This window comes from Bos indicus, chromosome 1, assembly GCF_029378745.1.
Source record: "Bos indicus isolate NIAB-ARS_2022 breed Sahiwal x Tharparkar chromosome 1, NIAB-ARS_B.indTharparkar_mat_pri_1.0, whole genome shotgun sequence".
NCBI lineage: Eukaryota > Metazoa > Chordata > Mammalia > Artiodactyla > Bovidae > Bos > Bos indicus.
The window spans coordinates 135,950,208-135,972,526 of NC_091760.1; the positions used below are offsets into that span (position 1 = coordinate 135,950,208).

At 39.1% G+C, this 22,319-nt stretch overlaps 1 protein-coding gene across 1 annotated transcript in view; it reads right to left on the minus strand.

Moving 5' to 3' along the window:
- Nucleotides 1–22,319, minus strand: part of LOC139184546 (serotransferrin-like) — an 85,858-nt gene that overhangs the window by 15,366 nt on the left and 48,173 nt on the right. Inside the window, 2 exon segments of the mRNA XM_070794654.1 lie at nucleotides 4,267–4,403; nucleotides 18,968–19,050. Of these exon segments, the coding sequence (XP_070650755.1) occupies nucleotides 4,267–4,403; nucleotides 18,968–19,050 (220 nt within the window).

Below are 22,319 nucleotides of genomic sequence, written 5' to 3' on the forward strand. Positions count from 1 at the left end.
TTTGTTGTTGCTGCATAGAATAAAAGATGACACTTCAAAACGATGATTTTTTTGATTTTCAGTCGGCTCATGGGGCATCCACTTATCAAGCTTTTTCACCTTTCCAATTTGCGCCAGACACCAAATAACTGTAGAATGGTTGACAATGAATTCTTCTGTAACTCCCTGTGTAGTTGTTGTAAGAGGATCACCTTCAATGATCTTCTCTACTAGTTGCTGTCAATTTCCAATGGCTGACCACTGCATTTCTCATCTTCAAGGCTCTTGTCTCCTTTGCAAAACTTCTTGAACCACCACAGCACTGTACGTTTGCTAGCAGTTCATGGGCCAAATGTGTTGTCGATGTTGCAAGTTATCTATGCTGCTTTACAACCCATTTTGAACTCAAATAAGAAAACAGCCTGAATATGCTTTTTGTCTAACACTCACTTCCCTAGTTTAAACTAAATATAAACAGCAAGTAATGTCATTAGTAAAAAATAATAATAAAGTGAGAAATGCAGATTAAAATGATGTATAAGATAACCACATATAAAGAATGTATTCCAATATCAAACAGCAAAGTTCAACAATGCATAACAGTTATTCTTCACATATTTGTGATTTTATCAGCTTTCTTTTTGTAGTTGATTTCTAGTCTCATATCTTTGTGGTTCAAAAAGATGCTTGATATGATTTCACTCTTAAATTTATTGAAGCTTGTTTTGTATCCCAACATATTGTCTCTTCTTGAGAATGTTCCATACGCACTTGAGAACAATGTATATTCTGCTGCTTTGGAAAGGAATGTTTCGTGTTCTGCTCTAATGTTTCACTTAAAGGCCAATGGTACTTTGTTAATTTTTTGTCTAGATGATCAATTTATTGATGTCAGTCGGTAGTAAAGCTCCCTACTGTTATTGCTGTTGACTTCTTCATTTATATCTGTTAATAATTCCTTTTATACTCTGGTGCTTCTGCTTACATGCTTAAATATTAATAAAAATTACATCCTGATGGACTGTCCCCTTCATCATTATATAAGTTCATCCTGTTCTCTTGTTTGACTTGAAGTCAATTTGATCTGATCTGAGATGGCTACACCTGCTTTGTTTTGCCTGCTATTTCTTGGAGTATCATTTCCCATCCATTCACTTTGAGCCTATGTTTCTTCTTCAGAGCAGAGAGCCTGGGAGGCAGGATGTAGTTGGATCTTGTTTCTCAATACATCCAGCCTGTATCTTTTGATTGGTAAATTCAATCCACTTATATTTAGTATGATTACTGATGAATGGGGCTCCCCTGGTGGCTCAGTAGGTAAAGAGTTCACCTGCAATGGAGGAAACCCAAGTTCATCTCTGGGTCAGGAAGATACCCTGGAGGAGGATATGGCAATCCATTCCAGTACTCTTGCCCGGAGAGTTCCATAGACTGAGTCTGGCAGGCTACAGTCCATGGGGTCGCAACAAGTTGGGACATGAATGAGTGACCTAACACTTTCACTTTTTCACCGGTAAATGAGGACTTAGTACTGCCATTTTATCTTTAGTTTTCTGGTTGTTCTATATCTCCACTGTTCCTGCCTGATATCTTAGTTGATGGTTTACTATCATGTTTTTCTTAGCTTCCTCCTCTATTATACTCTTGCCTGGAAAATCCCATGGACAGAGGAGCCCCTTAGGCTGCAGTCCCTGGGGTCGTGAAGAGTTGGACACGACCGGGCAACTTCACTTTCACTTTTCACTTTCATGCATTGGAGAAGGAAATGGCAACCCACTCCAGTGTTCTTGCCTGGAGAATCCCAGGGACGGGGGAGCCTGGTGGGCTGCCATCTCTGGGGTCGCACAGAATTGGACACGACTGAAGCGACTTAGCAGCAGCAGCAGCAGACTTATATTTCGTGGTTACCATTAGATTTGTATAAAACATCTCATAGATAACTTAGTCCTTTTTCTGTTGATAGCATCTAATATTCATTTGCCATTTATGAGTTCCTTTTCTCTTCCCCTTTTATATTTTGTCATCTCAAATTATCTCTTTTTATACTGTGAGTTCATTACCAAATTCCAGTAGCTGTGGGTATTTTTACTGCTTTTTCTCCATTAATCTTTATGCAATAATTGTTTAGCAGCCTATTCTGATGTAAAGTTGCAGTTTTCTGAATCTACCTACCTATCATCTTACTCTTAAGTTTTATTTACTTTTGCCTCTTCATTTCAGGTAGAAAAGCTCCTTCCAATATTTCTTGTAAGACAAGCCTAGTGGTAATGAACTACTTCAGCTTTTGTCTCAGAAAAGCTTTATTTCTCCTTTATATCTGAAGGGCAACTTTGCTACAAGGATTTTCAGCAGTTTTTATCTTTTAATATTTTGCATAGGTCATTCCATTCTCTCCTGCCTATAGAGTTTCTGCTGAAAAATCTGATGGCCTAATAGGGGTTCCTTTGTAGGTTACTGTTTTTTTCCCTGGATGCCTTTAAAATTCTTTATCATTGAATTTTGACAATTTTAACACAATGTGCCCTCGAGAAGGTCTTTTACCATTGAGATATTAAGTGTTGTATTAACTTTATGGACTTGTATATACAGTTCCTTCCCCAGGTTTGTGAAATTCTATTATTTCTTTAAGTAAACTCTCTGCTCCATTCTCTCTTCTTCCTCTGGGATAACCATTATTCTTATGAAGGATAATGAAGTAGGAGAATTAACGTAAGATTCTAGATCTATCTTCAAGCTCACTAATTCACACTTCCATAGGTCTGCTCTAGTTTCCAGTGCTTACTAATGCATCTTCATCTCATTTATCGACACAGTCAGCTCCAGAACTTCTGTGTGGTTTTTTTTTAGACTTTTAATATCTTTGTCAAAGTATTTCATCTTTTCATTAATTGTATTTCTAAGCTCACTGAACTGCCTTCCTGAGTTTTCTTGTAGCTTGGTAAGTTTTTTCATAACAACTATTTTGAATTCTCTATCAGTTAAGAGTGCAATCTTCCATGACTTAAGTTTGGTTTCTGAAGAACTTTCATAACTTTTTGTGGCACTGTGTACGTGGTTTCACATGGTACTTGACAAGTTATTCCTCTGCCAGTGCATTTAAAGTAGCAAATACCTTTCTTATGTAGGTAAAGGGTTTTTGTTTTTATCACCTCTAAGTTGGAAATTAGAGGCTTTTCTTTTATTTTTCTTGCTATAACACAAGTTTTTCCCTTTTCATACTTGAGCTGCCTCTGGCTATATTTGAGAATTGACACTTTCCACCCTCTACTACCTCTGCCTGATTGTACCATCACTGTCACTGCTTGTGCTCCAGGGTGGCCTGGACGGCCACTGCTGCTACAGGGAGGGGTTGGCGAAGGTGGAGGAGGCAGGGTCATGGGCACCTTCTCCACATCTAGGGTTGTCAGGTTTACAACCTACCACTGCTGTGACCCAAGGGATTATGGTCACAGGACCCACCATCACTGCTGCTACTAGGTTCCCTGTGGTCAAAGGAGCCACTGCAGCCAGGAGGCTGGAGTCATGTGTGCTGTCTTCCCTGTTGCTACAGGGATCTCTAGGGCTTCCGGCTCAGCCACTGTGGCCAAGAGCCAAGACTGCCAGCACTTGCCTCACTGTTCCCTGAGTTCTACCTCCTTTATGTATTCCAGTCCATCCACCTTCAGAAGTAGACTTCTGGATCTCTCCGGTCCTAGTGTGCTAGGCAGAGGAACCTTTGTTGAGTTATCAAATGTTTTACAAGTTGTAGAATGAAGGGGAGAGGCAAAGAGGGTGTCTAATACCTCATGATGCTGACATCACTTCTAATCTGGTTTTAAAAGTAATGAAACTAAAGCCTAGTTTTATTGGCTGAGACTAAATAGTTTTTCATTCTTATGAAGCTAAAGAAAAACACTTCTGCAAACTCTCCTTGACGAAATGTGCTACATGGCAAACTTATTTAAAAGGAGAGACTCTACCCTGTCCTTCCTCGATTGTGTATCTGATAAGACATACTGCTGATCTGATGAACTTGATAAATTAAAATTATTTATGATTAAAAAAAAGAAAACACTGTATAAATGAATGGTAATAATTATTCCTTTGTCATTCTTTAGAATAGCCTGGTAAAGGAGACTAAAGAAAATGTTGGAGTATAAGCAAATTTTAAGATTTAAAATCCTGAATTTATAGTTTATTAGCAATTGTCTCTCATCCTCAGTAATAACAACTGTAGATAACTATTAATTCACAGTAGGAATCCCAGAAAAAAATCTCAATTATTATTGCCAGAAAACATGACAGTACCTTGCTTATTACAAGCGATTAAGAATGACGGTGTGTTCTTCAGACCTATACTGTCAAGGAGGACTTGATACAGAAACTCAGCCACGTCTTTCACCTCTCGCTGGAAGGCTGCACTATCCACAACAAACACAATAGCCCTGGAGGGGAAAAAGAGAAAAACTGGCATGTGAGCATGCAATAGTGCAGCACTATGTTGAAAAAACGATATCCTTAATTTTGTTCAATTCAATCCTAATGAATAACACAAAATAAGCTCACATACAAGTATGTGCACAAGTAATCATAAAACATATGTATTTAACAAAGGACTAGTCAGAGCTACCACATATCGATATTTAAAATCCTAGAAGATGATCCTGTTAAAGTGCTACATTCAATATGTCAGCAAATTTGGAAAACTCTACAGCGGCCACAGAACTAGAAAAATCAGCTTTCATTTCAATCCCAAAGAAGGACAATGCCAAAGAATGTTCCAACTACCATACAACTGCATTCATTTCACATGCTCAAAATCCTTCAAGCTAGGCTTCAGCAGTACATGAACTGAGAATTTCCAGATGTACAAGCTGGGTTTAGAAAAGGTAAAGGAACCAGACAGCAAACTGTCAACATTCACTGGATCATAGAGAAAGCAAGGGAGTTCCAGAAAAACATCTACTTCTGCTTTACTGACTACGTTGAAGCCTTTGACTGTGTGGATCACAGCAAACTGTGGAAAATTCTGAAAGAGATGGGAATAGCAGACCACCTTACCTGCCTCATGTAAAACCTGTATGTAGGTCAAGAAGCAACAGTTAGAACAGGACATAGAAAAATGGATTGGTTCAAAATTGGAAAGCAGTACATCAAGGCTGTATATTGTCACCCTGCTTGTTTAATTTATATGCAGAAATGACTGACTGAATGAACACAAGCTGGAATCAAGATTGCCAGGAAAAATATCAACAACCTCAGATACACAGATGACACTATTCTAACGGCAGAAAGTGAAGAGGAACTGAAGAGCCTCATGATAAGGGTGAAAGAGGAGCATGAAAAAGCTGGCTTAAAACTCAACATTCAAAAAATGATCATGGCATCTGGTCCCATCACTTCATGGCAAACAGAAGGGGAAAAAAGTGGAAGCAGTGACAGATTCTATTTTCTTGGGTTCCAAAATCACTGCAGATGGTAACAGCAGCCATGAAATTAAAAGGTACTTGTTACTTTGAAGAAAAGCTATGAGAAACCTAGACTGTGTATTAAAAAGTAGAAACATCATTTTACTGACAAAGGTCCATGTAATTAAAGCTATGGTTTTTCCAGTAGTCATGTACAGAGTTGGACCATAAAGAATGCTGAGTGCTGAAAAATCGATGCTTTCAAATTGTGGTGCTGGAGAAGACTCTTGAGAGTCCCTTGAACTACAAGATCAAACCAGTCAATCCTAAAGGAAATCAAATCTGAATATTCTTTGGAAGGACAGATGCCAAAGCTAAAGTTCCAAAACTCTGGCTACCTGATGCAAAGAGACGACTTACTGGAAAAGACCCTGATGCTGGGAAAGATTGAAGGCAAAAGGAGAAGGGGTGGCAGAGGATGAGATGGTTAGATACCATCAATGACTCAGTGGACATGAATATGAGCAAACTCCAGGAGACAGTGAACAACAGAGGAGCCTGGCATGCTGTAGTCCATGGGGTTGCAAAGTTGGACCTGACTCAACGACTGAATAACAAAAATGAATCAATGACTGTATCTAAAAAGACAATAGGAAATGATGCATCCTCTCAAGTCCAGGAAATTGTCATATACAAAATCATGTGGTAAGACACTAGGACAGACATTGTATCTGCTAGGAAACAGAGAAGAAAATCATTTACATAAAACTAGATCAAGATGACTTAAAGGAGAGTGTAATAGTTGAGTGAATTTTAGCCAGACAAAATATCACTGTGGCACAGGTTGTCTAGAAAGTAGTTTGTGCAAGGCACAAATGCTCTGGAGAACTCAATGTAAGCTAATATGCAGATAGGTGGGGAAATGAAGGAAAGTCAGGTCAGAGAGAAGAGGGATGTGACATACTGACCTACAGAGTTTATGTTTTTCTGTCTTACAAAGAATGTTGTTGTTTAGTTGTTAAGTCATGTCCAACTCTTTGGTGACCCCATGGATTGTAGCCCCTCATGTTCTTCTGTCCATGGATTTACCTGACAAGAATACTTGAGTGGGTTGCCATTTCCTTCCCATGGTATCTTCCCGACCTAGGGATTGAACCTGTGTCTCCCACTTTGGCAGGTGGATCTTTACTGCCTCTTACAAAGAATATTGGTGCCTAAATGAAAGATAAAACTAAGAGGATAATCAAACTAGAAGCAGAGTGATCAGGCAGGGCCTAACCTAAGGCAGCAACATGAGAATCCTCATTTGCCAGAAATAAAGAGGCATCAGAGCTAAAGCAAAGCAACCCAGGAAAAGAGCAGACAAGAGACTTTAGGGACAAGTATTTGAATGCCTAGGAGATGTGCAATGACCAACACATGAATGCTCTGTGTAAAGCCTAGAACTTAAAAGCAGTCTAACAGAGGGTGGTGTGGGAAAATAATCCAAGAACTGAATCACTAGGCCTCTTGTGCCACACACAGAAACACAGTATGAATTTACATTTTCTCACAGTGTAAGATCCTGAGGCAGGAAGACTGGGCCAGCCTCAATGAACCCCCATGGCCTCCAATAGAAGGAAATATGAATCCTTTCTGGAGAGAGGCTTTTATAACCTAAAGCAAAAAAAAAAAGAACAAAACTAACCCAGCAACCACAATATCAACAACAAAATCTCATCCCCTTGAACAGGGGTTCTGGATCTAAACTACAAAGACAATAATAAGTAGTAAATAAAATATTTTAAACTATTTAATAGAATACTAGATACCATAAGAAAAGAATAAACATAGTACTAAAAAAAATACTAGACTAATTTTAAAAGATAGGTTTTTAGAAGCAAAGAACAAAATAACAACTTAATAGAAAAGATTAAGTGGCTTAATGGCAAAGCCTTTGACTGTGTCGACCACAACAAATTGTGGAAAATTCTTAAAGAGATGGGAATACCAGACCACCTAACCTGCCTCTTGAGAAATCTGTATGCAGGTCAGGAAACAACAGTTAGAACTGGACACGGAACAAGAGACTGGTTCCAAACTGGAAAAGGAGTACGTCAAAGCTGTATATTGTCACCCTGTTTATTTATGTTATATGCAGAATACATCATATGAAATGCCGGGCTGGATGCAGCACAAGCTAAAATCAAGATTGCCAAGAATAATATGAATAACCTCAGATAGGCAGATGACACCACCCTTATGGCAGAAAGTGAAGAACTAAAGAGCCTCTTGATGAAAGTGAAACAGGAGAGTGAAAAAGCTGGCTTAAAACTCAACATTCAAAAAACAAAGATCATGGTATCCAGTCCCATCACTTCATGGCAAATAAATGGGGAAAGAATGGAAACCGTAACAGACTTTATTTTTGGGGGCTCCAAAATCACTGCAGATGGTGACTGCAGCCATGAAATTAAAAAACACTTGCTCCTTGGAAGAAAAGCTATGACCAACCTAGACAGCATATTAAAAAGCAGAGACATTACTTTGCCAACAAAGGTCCAACTAGTCAAAGCCATGATTTTTCCAGTAGCCATGTATGGATGTGAGAGTTGGATCATAAAGAAAGCTGAGCACTGAAGAATTGATGCTTTTGAACTGTGGTGTTGGAGAAGATTCTTGAGAGGCCCTTGGACTATAAAGAGATCAGATCAGTCAATCCTAAAGAAATCAGTCCCGAATATTCACTGGAAGGACTGATGCTAAACCTGAAACTCCAATACTCTGGCCACCTGATGCAAAGAACGGACTCCTTGGAAAAGACCCTGATGCTGGGGAAGACTGAAGGCATGAGGAGAAGGGGATGACAGAGGAAGAGATGGTTGGATGGGCATCACCGACTCAATGGACATGAGTTTGAGCAAGCTCCAGGAGTTGGTGATGGACAGGTAAGCCTGGCTTGCTGCAGTCCATGGGGTTGCAAAGAGTCAGACACGAATGAGCAACTGAATTGAACTGAACTAATGGATGGAGGTGGCAACCCACTCCAGTGTTCTTGCCTGGAGAATCCCAGGGACAGGGGAGCCTGGTCGGCTGCCGTCTATGGGGTCGCACAGAGTCGGATACGACTGAAGCGACTTAGCAGCAGCAGCAATGGAACAGATAAGCAGAGACTTCTACAGCTAAAAAGGATATAGTAAACTACAAAATAAAGGTAAAAATATCTTAATATATGCAAGGTGAAAAGACCTGGAAGGTATGACAGAAAAGAGATAAGAAGAGCAGAAAAGATGTGGCTTAATGATGCTAATGAGAGTTCTAGAAGAAACTGAGTAGAAACAGAACTACCTGAAAAGATACTGCTGAGAATTTTCCAGAACTGAAGATGCAAATATTTCAACTGAAATAGTACACTTGAATTCCTACCTCAATAAAGCTAAATCATCCCTGAACAGAAGAAGAATCTACCCCTCAACACAGGATAAAAATAAGATTCTATATTATGAAATGACAAGTAGATTGAGCAGTGCTTTCTAATCTACAACAATAGATACTTGAAGTCAGGAGTAATGTCTTCAGTGTGAAAACAGAGCTAAGAAAATTATTCAAAAATGAAGGCCAATGAAAAAAGTTTCAAATGAACAAAAATGAGAAATTTTATCTCTTGTTCACCATTCTGCAAACATATCTAAAAGAAATATGTGAAAGAAAATTGAATCAAAAGGAAAGAGTAAGAGGCAAAATGCAATGGACTGAAAAAAAATCCATAAACATCCTAGTAATTCTAGGCAGTCACTGAATGGAGGAGAAAAAAAATCACTGTTGGGGGCTAAAAAAAAAGGAAAGAAAATTAAAATGAAAGATGTAAGGAAGATCAAAGTAAGGTATTTTAAGATTCAGTTAAAGAAACTAGTATTATTGATTTTTAACTTTTGTTAAGCGGTCAGTGTTTAAAAAAAGAAGTGTAGAGGATAACAATGAAAAATAACAACATAGTTTCAAATCAGTTGAGGGAGAAAAATGAGATGATTAGGGAAACCTGATCATCAGGTATGATTAAAAACTCAGAAGGTACAATTAAAAAACAAGAAATCACAGATCAATATATGATACCTATCCTTGAACAGCATGGGGTTTAGGAGCCTGACCTTCTAATCAAAAATCTGTGTATAACTTCAGCTGGCCCTCCATATCTGAGGTTTGACACTGGTTGATTCAAAGCAACCACAGATTGGGTGGTACATTTTAAGTGAAAAAATTCCTCCTATAAGCAGATGCACATAATTAAAACCCATTTTGTTCAAGGGTTCATTGCAGTATCTTTTGAATTTGTATTTATTGTGATTATGATTTGAGCTCATTTGTATCTTCATACTTTGAATGTTTTAGTAACCCAAAATACTTGGATCAAAGAGTAATTATAATTACACTGTGAAATGTAAAAAATTTGTAGCTGAAAGTGAGAAAAGAATTTTTAATTAGAAATTAAAACCCAATTACAGTAAAATTTACCAGTTCTAGATTTGTATCAATTGTTTGAGGAATAAAAAAAAATGTATCACACACCTTCCAGTTTCCAGTCTGGGATGAAAGAAGCTGAAAGTCACCACTGCACTCTAAGAAGTAAAGAGCTAACCAGACTGGAAAATCCACAGCACTTAAGTTCATCAGAGAAGTGAGGTTACAGGGCAAAGCACTGCCCCCTCAAACTGGAGAAAACAACATATATACACGGAAAAGTACAACTTACTGGAGTATACACTCATGAGCACAAATCTCTGTGGCACCTAGTGTGAAAACCTGATCTGTAACTGATGAATTGCTAGAAGGTCAGCATGAACAAGTCGGAGTTATAAAACCCCAGGGAGACCCACACTTTTGTAAATTTTACCTCCAGAAGCTTGACTAGGTTCTTGTGGTATATAGTAGAGAAAAATCCCCTCATGCTTCTGGCAGGGGGAAGGGAAAAGAAATCATTTTGAAATATGCCAGACCTTGATGAGGTCTTGGAGAAGGAAATGGCAATGCACTCCAGTATTCCCGCCTGGGAAATCCCATGGACAGAGGAGCTTGGTGGGCTACAATCCATGGGGTCACAGAGAGTAGGATAAGACGACTAAACAACAACTACAAATGAAGTCTACTCTCAGGAGAAACTATTTAACCAGAGCCTAATTTGCTGGGATTTTATAAGAGCCTAACTGACCTGCAGAAAGGGAAACATCCAACTCCACACAGCTCTAGCATTCCAAGTGGGAGAAGAAAAATACCCATCTCCCGCCTACACTACCAATCCTATCCCATTTAAGGGGGCTGCTGCTAAGTCACTTCAGTCGTGTCCCCATAGACGGCAGCCCACCAGGCTCCGCCGTCCCTGGGATTCTCCAGGCAGGAACACTGGAGTGGGTTGCCATTTCCTTCTCCAATGCATGAAAGTGAAAAGTGAAAGTGAAGTCGCTCAGTCGTGTCCAACTCTTAGCGACCACATGGACTGCAGCCTACCAGGCTCCTCCATCCACGGGATTTTCCAGGCAAGAGTACTGGAGTGGGCTGCCATTGCCTTCTCTGATTTAAGGGGGCAATGGGAATCAATTGAGAATCAAGTGTAAAGCTCACAGTCCAGATACAGGCCCATTAAGACTAAGATCTAGTCAAAGGACGCTTTCTTTACTCTCACACCTCACCACGTTACTAATGGCAGTTCTTACCCAGTTTACTGCATGTCTATCAAGAAAAATTACATGACACACTAAAAAGTAAAAAAGTTTGAAGAGAAGGGGCAAGCAACAGAACTTGACTCAGATATGGAAGACACGTTGGAATTGTCAGACCAGGAATTTAAAATAATTGTGACTGTGGTGCTAAGTGTTCTAGAAGATAAAGAAGACAACATGCAAAAACAGATGGGAAACGTAAGGAGAGAGATGAAATTCAAAAAAATAACTAAAAAGAAATGCTACACAGCGTCCCTAGTGGCTCAGTGGTAAAGAATCCACCTGCCATGCAGGAGTCATGGGTTCAAACCCTAGTCTGGGAAGATCCCATGTGCAGCAGAGCAATTGAGCTGGCCCAAAACAACTACCAAGCCTGTGCAGAATAGGGGAGCTGCACCTATTGAGCCCACATGCCACAACCACTGAGCCCACAGGACGTAACTACTGAAGCCCATGTGCCTAGAGCCTGTGCTCTGCAACAAGAGAAACCACCAAAGGCCCGTGCATCACAGCTAGAGAGGAGCCCTGCTCGCCGCAACTAGCGAAAAACCTGTGCAGCAATAAAGACCCAGCACAGCCGTAAAAAAATAAAATTATATATAAAAACAGAAATGATACAGATCAAAAGTAAACTAACAAATGAAGAACACCTCTGATGAAACTGTTAGTAGACTGCATACAACTGAAGGAAAGAACCTCTAGCTTCAGATATCTCAATAGAAGCCTCCAAAACTGAAAAGCAGAGAAGACAAAGACTTAAAAAACCAGAAGAGAATACCTGAGAACTGTGGGAGAACTACAAAAAGTGTAACATATATGTACAGGGAATTTCAGAAAGAGAGGAAAGAGAAAAAAGAAGAAATATATAAAACAATATTGGCTGAAAACTTCCCCAAATTAACGTCAGACACCAAACCACAGATCGACAGAAACCACAGGAAGCTCCGGAAACACCAAGCAGGATTAATACCAAAGGACTATAGCTAGCCGTATCATTTTTAAACTACAGAAAATGAAAGATAAAGGAAAAAAATCTCAAAATAAGCCAGAAGGGAAAAGACATTATGTATAGATGAGCAATATAAGAATTATATCCAATTTCTCAGATACCATGCAAGCAAGAAGCAAGTGAAGAGAAATATTTAAGTGTTAAAAGAAAAATCCCCAAACCTACAATTGTATACCCTGTGATGTTGAGAACACTGAATGCATTTATTAGAAGAGAAGAAAGACCTAAAATCAATAATCTAAGCTTCCATTTTAGGAAGCTAGAAAAAGTAGAGCAATTTAAAGTAAATAGAAAAAAGAATAAAAGAGCAGAAATCAATGAAATTGAAAATAGGACATAAATGGAGAACGTCAACAAAACCAAAAGCTGGTCCTTGAAAAGATCAATAAAATTTATAAACTTGTAGAGTGAAGAGGAACTAAAAAGCCTCTTGATGAAAGTGAAAGTGGAGAGTGAAAAAGTTGGCTTAAAGCTCAACATTCAGAAAACGAAGATCATGGCATCTGGTCCCATCACTTCATGGGAAATAGATGGGGAAACAGTGGAAACTGTGTCAGACTTTATTTTTCTGGGCTCCAAAATCACTGCAGATGGTTACTGCAGCCATGAAATTAAAAGACACTTACTCCTTGGAAGGAAAGTTATGACCAACCTAGATAGCATATTCAAAAGCAGAGACATTACTTTGCCAACAAAGGTTCGTCTAGTCAAGGCTATGGTTTTTCCTGTGGTCATGTATGGATGTGAGAGTTGGACTGTGAAGAAGGCTGAGTGGCGAAGAATTGATGCTTTTGAACTGTGGTGTTGGAGAAGACTCTTGAGAGTCCCTTGGACTGCAAGGAGATCCAACCAGTCCATTCTGAAGGAGATCAGCCCTGGGATTTCTTTGGAAGGAATGATGCTAAAGCTGAAACTCCACTACTTTGGCCACCTCATGTGAACAGTTGACTCATTGGAAAAGACTCTGATGCTGGGAGGGGTTGGGGGCAGGAGGAGAAAGGGACGACAGAGGATGAGATGGCTGGATGGCATCACTGACTCGATGGACGTGAGTCTGAGTGAACTCCAGGAGTTGGTGATGGACAGGGAGGCCTGGCGTGCTGCGATTCATGGGGTCGCAAAGAGCTGGACACGACTGAGCAAATAATCTGATCTGATCTGAGCCAGTCTAACTAAGAAAAAGAGAGGACACAAAATGGACGTGAAAAGAATAATCAAGGAATATTATAAATAACTCTATGCCTACAAATTTGATAAGCTAGGTGAAATGGTCCAATGCCTTGAAAGATACAATCTGCCAAAACTCATATAAGAAACAGACAATCTGAATAGCCCTGTATCTATTAATGAAACTGAATCAAAAATTAAAAACCTTCCAAAACAGAAAGCACTAGGCACAAGCGGGATCACTAGTGAATTCTACCAAATATTTAAGGACATTTATACAATGTTATTGTGTCAAATATATTCAATTTAAAAAATTAAGGAAGAAAACACACCAATTCTTTACAATTTCTTTCAGAAAATAGAAACAAGGAATATTTTCTTGTTTATTCTATGAGGTCAGAATTACTTTAAAATACAAACCAAGACATTACGAGAAAACTATATACAAATATCTTTCATGAAAGTGAAAGTGAGAGTTGCTCAGTCATGTCCAACTCTTTGCAACCCCATGGACTATACAGTCCATGATTCTCCAGGCCAGAATACTGGAGTGGGTAGCCTTTTCCTTCTCCAGGGGACCTTTCCAACCCAGGGATTGAACCCAGGTCTCCCACATTGCAGGTGGATTCTTTATCAGCTGAGCCACAAGGGAAGTCCAAGAATACTGGAGTGGGTAGCCTATCCCTTCTCCAGCAGATCTTCCCGACCCAGCAATCGAATCACGGTCTCCTGCATTGTAGGCGGATTCTTTATGAACTGAGCTATGAGGGAAGCCCATCTTTCATGAACATATATGTAAAAATCCTCAAGAAAATACTGGCAAATCAAATCCAACAATTTATAAGAATTATACACCATGATAAACAGGTTTTGGACCCAATATCAATGTGGTGGATGGAGATTTCCCCTACCACCAAGCAATTCTCTTGACACCAGCTGGGTGTCCTACAACTCAACTCAATTCTGATACCTGGAGATAGCATCAGGTTCCACAGCCTAAGGGCTCAGTGCCACAAGACTGACTCCACTACAGATGCCAATCACAAGTCCAGGTTTTTACCTGTGCTTCTGAGTAACGGGCTACAGATTGGAAGGTCTCACAATTCCTTCCTTTGGTTTGGTTAGTCTGGTAGAAAGGACCTAAGAAGCCAGTCAAAAGTCAATGTTGTTAACCTGTACTTCTGACTAACTGGCTATAAATCAGAGGTTCCCATGACCCCCTTCTTAGATTCAATTAATTTGTTAGAGCAGCTCACAGATGGAGAAGGAAATGGCAACCCACTCCAGTATTCTTGCCTAGAGAATCCGGTGGACAGAGGAGCCCGGTGGGCTGCTGTCCATCAGGTCGCCCAGAGTCAGACACAACTGAAAGGACTCTGCATGCATGCATGCATTGGAGAAGGAAATGGCAACCCACTCCAGTGTTCTTGCCTGGAGAACCTCAGGGACAGAGGAGCCTGGTGGGCTGCTGTCTATGTGGTCACACAGAGTCAGACACGACTGAAGCAACGCAGCAGCAGCAGCTCACAGAACTCAGGAAGCTCATTTACTCACTAAATTACCAGTTAATTGCAAAATTATTAAAGGATATCAATCAACAGCCAGATGAAGAGACACATATGGCAAGTTCCTGAACAAAGGAGCTTCTATCCCCATGGAGTTTGGGCCTTGCAGGGTGGCACGTGGAAGCATTCTGATTCCCCAACACAGAAGCCCTACAAATCTCATCCTTTGGTGATTTTACAGAGGGCATAATAAATACAGGCATGACTGACTGAAAAACTGACCACAATTCAACCTCCAGTCTCTCTCCTCTCCCTTCCCTGGATGGGAATGAAAAGTTCTCACTCACATGGTTGGTTTTCTTGGCACCCAGCCCCCATCCAAAACTCACCTCAATAACATAACAAAAGACAACTTTATCATTCTCATCACTTAGGAAATTTCAAGGATTTTAGGAGCTCTGCTCCAGAAATAGGGACAAAGATCAAATACATACTTCTCATTATAAATCACAGTATCAAAACAACCAAGTGGTATGCAAGGCTGATTCAACATTCAAAAATCAATTCACATAATCACATCAATAAACTAAAAGAGAAAACTCACATGATCATATCAACAGATCCAAAAAAGCATTTGACAAAATTTAACAAACATTCATGATATAAAAACTCCTAGTAAACTTAAAAGGGAAGTTCCCCAACATGATACAGAATATCTACAAAAATCATAGCGCTAATATATTTAATGGTAGAAAAAATTGAAGATTTCCTGCTAACACTAGGAACACAGCAAAGATGTCCCAATCTCACTATTGGTTTTGCAGCATCATACTAAAATTTCAAGCTAATTCATTAGGACAAGAAAAGGTATATGAGAAAGGAAGAAATAAAATGTCTGTGTTCTCACATGAACTGGCTGTCTATGTAGAAGATCTGAAAATGATCAACCAAAAAGCTTAGGAACTAATACACACAATTATAGCAGAATTGCAGAATACAAGGTTGATACACAAGTGAATTGCTTACCCAAATATCAGGAATGAACAAATGAAATTTAATACTAAAAACACAATATCACTTACATTAGCATCCTACAACATGAAAGAGATACAAATACATACGAGATCTACATGAGAACTATAAAACTCTGATCCACAAAACTGAAGTAGAACTAAGAAAATGGATAGGGAAGCTAAATAGTGTCAAGAGGTCAGTTCTCCCCAACTTGATTTATAGATTCAATGCAACCCCAATCAAAATCTCAGCAACTAAGCTTGTGGATACTAACAAAATGATTCTAAAGTTTATATGGAGAGGCAAAAGATCCAGAATAGCCAAGAGAATCCTGAAGAAGAACAAAGTTGGAGAGCTGACATTACCAACTTACTCTGAAACCATAGTAATGAAGACAGCACGGTACTGATGAGAGAATAGATCAACAGGACAGAACAGAGTCCAGAAAGAAACCCTCATCTATACAGTCAAGTGATCTTTGACAGAGGAACAAAGGCAACAAATGAAGAAAAGATAGTGTTTCCAACACACAGTGCTGGAAGAGACAGCTACTCACACACACAAAATGAATTTAGATACAGAACTTATACTTTTCACAAAAATTAGCTTGAAATGGCGGAGAAGGCAATGGCACCCCACCCCAGTACTCTTGCCTGGAAAATCCCATGGATGGAGGAGCCTGGAAGGCTGCAGTCCATGGGGTCGCTAAGAGTCAGACACGACTGAATGACTTCACTTTGACTTTTCACTTTCATGCATTGGAGAAGGAAACGTCAACCCACTCCAGTGTTCTTGCCTGGAGAATCCCAGGGACTGGGGAGCCTGATGGGCTGCCGTCTATGGGGTCGCACAGAGTCGGACACGACTGAAGCGACTTAGCAGTAGCAGTAGCAACAGCTTAAAATGGATCACATACTTAAATGTAAACCAAAACTATAAAACTCCACACTGGAGAAAACCAGTGTTGAAACACCAGTGTAAAAAGCATTAGATGATCAGAATTTCTGGAACTCAACAGTAAGAAAACAAACAACCCAATTTAAAAAGTGGGTCAAAGATCTTTACAGACACCTCACCAAACAAGATTTAAAACAGCAAATTTATTTGTAAACAGCAAATCAGTATACGAAAAGATGCTCCATATCCTATGTCATTGCTGCTGCTAAGTCACTTCAGTCATGTCGGACTCTATGCGACCCCATGGACGGCAGCCCACCAGGCTCCCCCGTCCCTGGGATTCTCCAGGCAAGAACACTGGAGTGGGTTACCATTTCCTTCTCCGGTGCATGAAAATGAAAAGTGAAAGGGCAGTCGCTCAGTCGTGCCCAACTCTTAGCGACCTCATGGACTGCAGCCTACCAGGCTCCTCCGTCCATGGGATTTTCCAGGCAAGAGTACTGGAGTGAGGTGCCATTGCCTTCTCCGATCCTGTGTCATTAGGGAAATGCAAATTTAAACAACAATTAGGTACAACTGAACTCTGGGAGTTTGTGATGGACAGGGAGGCCTGGCGTGCTGCAATTCATGGGGTTGCAAAGAGTCGGACACGACTGAGTGACTGAACTGAACTGAACTGACTGATATACCCATTTAGAATAGTCAAAATCCAGAACACTGACACCACTAAATCCTGGTGAGGATGCACATCAGCTGGAACACTCATTCATCACTGGTGGGAATGCAAAATGGCACGGCCACTTTGGAAGACAGTGTGGGAATTTCTCACAAAACTAAACATATTCTTACCATATGATTCTGCAATTGTGCTCCTTGATATTTACCCAGAAATGTATATTCACACAAAATCAGCTTTATTCACTGTCAAAGCTTGGAAACAACCACAGTGCCCTTCAATAGATGAATGAATAAACTGTGGTAAACCCAGACAATACATGTTATTCTGCACCACAAAGAAATAAGCTATCAAACAGTGAAAAGACATGGAAGAGACTTGATCACATTTTACTAAGTGAAAGAAGCCAACATGAAAAGGCAACATACTGTATGTTTCCAACTATTTGAAATTCTAAAGAAAGCAAAACTATGGAAACAGTAAAAAGATGAGTGGTTGTCAGGGGTTAGGGGAGACAGGGATGAACTGGCAGAGGACAGAGGATTTCCAGGGCAGTGACACTACTCTCTGATACTATAATGGAGAATACGTATCACTCTACATTTGTTCAAACTCCTAGAACATATAACACCAACAGTGAACCCTAATGTAAAATACAGACGGTGTGGTTTTGATATGTCAGTGTAGGTACATCATTTGTAACAAATGGGTGAACATTTGTAATTTCACTAGGTGAAGGATGCTGATAATAGGCGAAGGATGCTAGGTGTAGGGGTTGGGTTATATGGGAAATCTCTGTACCTTCTGCTCAATTTTGCTGTGAACCTGAAATTCTCTAAAAAATAGGTTTAAAAAAAAAAAAAATCGAGTAACAATCTCAATTTTGACAGACTGCTCATCATCACCACCTTGTGGGCAAGGAAGCAACAACAAAATATATGACATTTTCAAAAATAAGGAAATTTTCACTTATTCCATCAAAACAAAGCTTCCATCAATTAAAAGACATTATTTCAGGTTTGACTAAGAAAGAAAATACTGCCAACTGAACTATGATACCATCAACTGTTAGTGGCATTCCAATGTCATAGATTTTAAAAATCAATGAAATGTAGTATTCTGATTTTCTTCAAGTTTCTATCAGTGTTGGAGACTAAATAAGAACAAAGCATTTAAACTGAAACAAAAGAAATTTAGGAAATAAGAGACAGTAACATTAGGACAATACTAAAAGAAATATGAAAATATTCTTCCATACTTTTCAACCATCGATTTTAGGTAATTTAAGGATAGAAATATATAATGTTGATTTTAATATCTTCTAGGATTCCATCTAGCTTTTAAATTCTTTTTCAGATTTTAATAGTTCTACACATTATTAAATTTGTCCTCAGAGTAAATGAAAAATTTACTGACACGATAAAAGGGGTAAATACTTTCTGAACCTCCTGAGAAATACTTTCAAACATTAATATAATCCAAGTGAAGGCAGGCTTGCAGCCCAGAAATGCTGACCCCAGGGTGCATGCTCTTCGTACTCCAGGACACCAGGCTGCTGCCTCCAGCATACCACAAGGGCAAACTACATGGCTGGCCTTGAGACACAGATTTCAGACAAGCCCATCCCACTTCCAACATACCTGGCTGAAGCCTTAAATCGCTCCAAGAACTGAAGTCTCAGGCTCTCATGTCCAGGGAGGTCAATCAAGGTCAGGTTAGTGCCCTAAGGACAGCAGCAGTAATATTAATGTTTTGGTACTGATTCACATTCACAACATAAATTTTTCACAACATATCTCAGGTATGTGAATGGTACCGAATTAATTAATCAAAAATGTCAATGCAATTGATTAATGAATCAAATGTTCACAGAGCATCCTCTATAAACCACAGAAGGCTGTGGAAAATGTAAAATTACAACTCTGATAAATGTTCTAAGGGTATGTGAGAGACTTGACCCTGTATGGGGAAGTCAGGAAAGTCCATCTGGAGCTGGGGAAATATACCAGTATGAATAAAAGCAAAAACATGTGAAAAACAGTAACAAATACTCACAAGCTAAAGAATGTGATAGAAGAACCTATACTTTATCAGATAGCATGTTACAGGACATCCAACCTTTATAAAAACAAAACACCTTTTTATATTTCTACTGCAATCTAATTTTAAAATATATGTCCACCAGACACACCATTTTTTTGTTCTGTTAATACTTTGTGTCAATTGTTGATTCAGGTGACAATCACTGAACAAGGCAGAGTTGTGCCCCACTGAGCAGACTGACTATTGCCCACTTACATGCTACTCATTCTAAGCTTTCATTCTTGAGCTCAAGTTCAAGGCAGATGAGGCCATGCTCAATGCTAAGATTTGAGTATAGCCCTGGTACATGTATCAGACCAATGGATCATTTCTCAGATGTTCCTACTTTCTCTACAGCGAGCCTCAACCACTATTTAGGAGGAAGGAGTCAGCATTATGCATAGATTTGACATAATTACTGCTAAATACATTGTGACTTGTAATTTAGCCTGTGTGATCTTTTATAGGTAATATACAAAGTATGTAAGACTTTTTTTTGTTTTTTTTTAATACCAGTAAGTCTAGGGACCTCGGGTTGGACCCACTATCACACTGCATAATCAGTATCACATCACATACTTTCAATATAAACAATCCATAAGATATATTACTCAGTTATAAAAAAAGAACAAAATAATGTCATTTGCAGCAACATGGATGGACCTAGAGATTGTCATACTAAGTGAAGTAAGTCAGATACAGAAAGACAAATATCATGATATTGCTTATATATGAAATCTAAAAAGAGGGTAGAAATAAACTTATTTAAAATACTGAAGTAGAATCACGACGTAGAAAGCAAACTTATGGTTACCAGGGGATAATGGGGGGATAGGAAAAAACTGGGAGACTGGGATTGACATACACACACTACTATATGTAAAATTGATAACTAGTCAGAACCTGTTGTATAGCACAGGGAATCCTACTCAATACTCTGTAATGACCTATATGGGAAAATAATCTAAAAATAAAAACAAGAAGAGTGGCTATATGTATATGTACAACTGATTCACTTTACTACACCTGAAATAACACAACATTATAAATCAAGTATAAAAGTGAAAGTGAAAGTCGCTCAGTTGTGCCCGACTCTGCGACCCCATGGACTATAGTCCATGGAATTCCCTAGGCCAGAATACTGGAGTGAGTAGCCTTTCCCTTTTCCAGGGGATCTTCCCAACTTCACCTGGAGTGAACCCAGGTGTCCCACATGGCAGGTGGATTCTTTACCAGCTGAGCCACGAGGGAAACCCAAGAATACTGGAGTGGGTAGCTGATCCCTTCTCCAGCTATCTTCCCAACCCAGGAATCGAACCAGGGTCTCCTCCACTGCAGGCGGATTCTTTATGAACTGAGCTAACAGGGAAGTCCTGATATCAAGTGTACTCCAATAAAAATTTTCTTAACAATCTCCCAATATTGGAGACTAGGGAAATCAGAGGTAGCAATTAACAAAAATATCAGTTAAGAATTCTCAATGGGTAACTGAAAACATTTTTATTGTGTAATAATAAATATAGAAATGTCCAAAAAAAAGTCAGAAAATAGTCAAACGCATTGTCTATGTTCATGTCAAGTTCCCATCAACAGTAATTTCATTTGTATTTGTGTAATAGAGACTCTTGAGAGTCCCCTGGACTGCAAGGAGATCCAACCAGTCCATTCTGAAGGAGATCAGCCCTGGGATTTCTTTGGAAGGAATGATGCTAAAGCTGAAACTCCAGTACTTTGGCCACCTCATGCGAAGAGTTGACTCATTGGAAAAGACTCTGATGCTGGGAGGGATTGGGGGCAGGAGGAGAAGGGGACAACAGAGGATGAAATGGCTGGATGGCATCACTGACTCGATGGACGTGAGTCTGAGTGATAGAGTTGGTGATGGACAGGGAGGCCTGGCGTGCTGCGATTCATGGGGTCGCAAAGAGTCAGACACGACTGAGCGACTGAACTGAATAGAGCATCAAACAATTCTGACTATTTAAAAAAATAAAAAGTGTGAATTCAAAAGGTTAAAAAAAAAAGACATACATTACTATTTTGAGAGACAAGATCTAAAACTGGGAACCCTGGGTACAGGGATACAGTACCAGTGCGTGGAAAAACTGTCTTCCACGGAACCGGTCCCTGGTACCAAAAAGGTTGGGGACTGCTGATCTAAAACATAAAAGGGGTGGGAAAAGAAGTTAAAAAGAAGAATGCTTTACATATTCAATAGAAACATGCAACTCTCATATGTAATGTTAAGTTTTCTGATAGTCATATTAAAAAAAGTAAAAAGAAACAGGTAAAATTTTAATAATATATATTATATAATCTAATATATCTAAATTATCTTTTTAAACATATAATAAAAAAATCAAAAAATTGATATTTTACATTCTTTCTTTCATCCCAAGTCTTCAAGATTGGGTGTATATTTTATACTTAACAGCAGCCCTCAATTTGGACTAGTCACATTTCAGATGTTCATTAGTCACAAACAGCCAATGGCTACTGCGTTGGAAAGCACAGGTCTAAACCATACCCTGGAATACTCTACTTAAAATATCTAGTACATGTGTCCTAAGAATTAAAGTTCTCTCAGATCTTAAATTTCAAAATCTGAATCCTTGAGAATTTAAAAAGGTCTGAGTTAGAAACACTGTCATTACTGAAAAAAGAAAAAATATCCGTAAGACATTTAAAAGGATGTCTCTTTATCTTTGATCCCTCACTAAATACTTATTAAGCAGTAAAATCAGCTTGGCAGTCACTGTCTACATTCTAGAGACATACAGGTACATAAAAAGTCCTCCTCATGATTTCTTCTTGGTATTTCTTAAATATACTCATATACACTCTTTAAGATTTCTACTGCAACTCCATTTGTAAAAGCAAGACTGTAATAACAAAAAACCTAAATGTGTA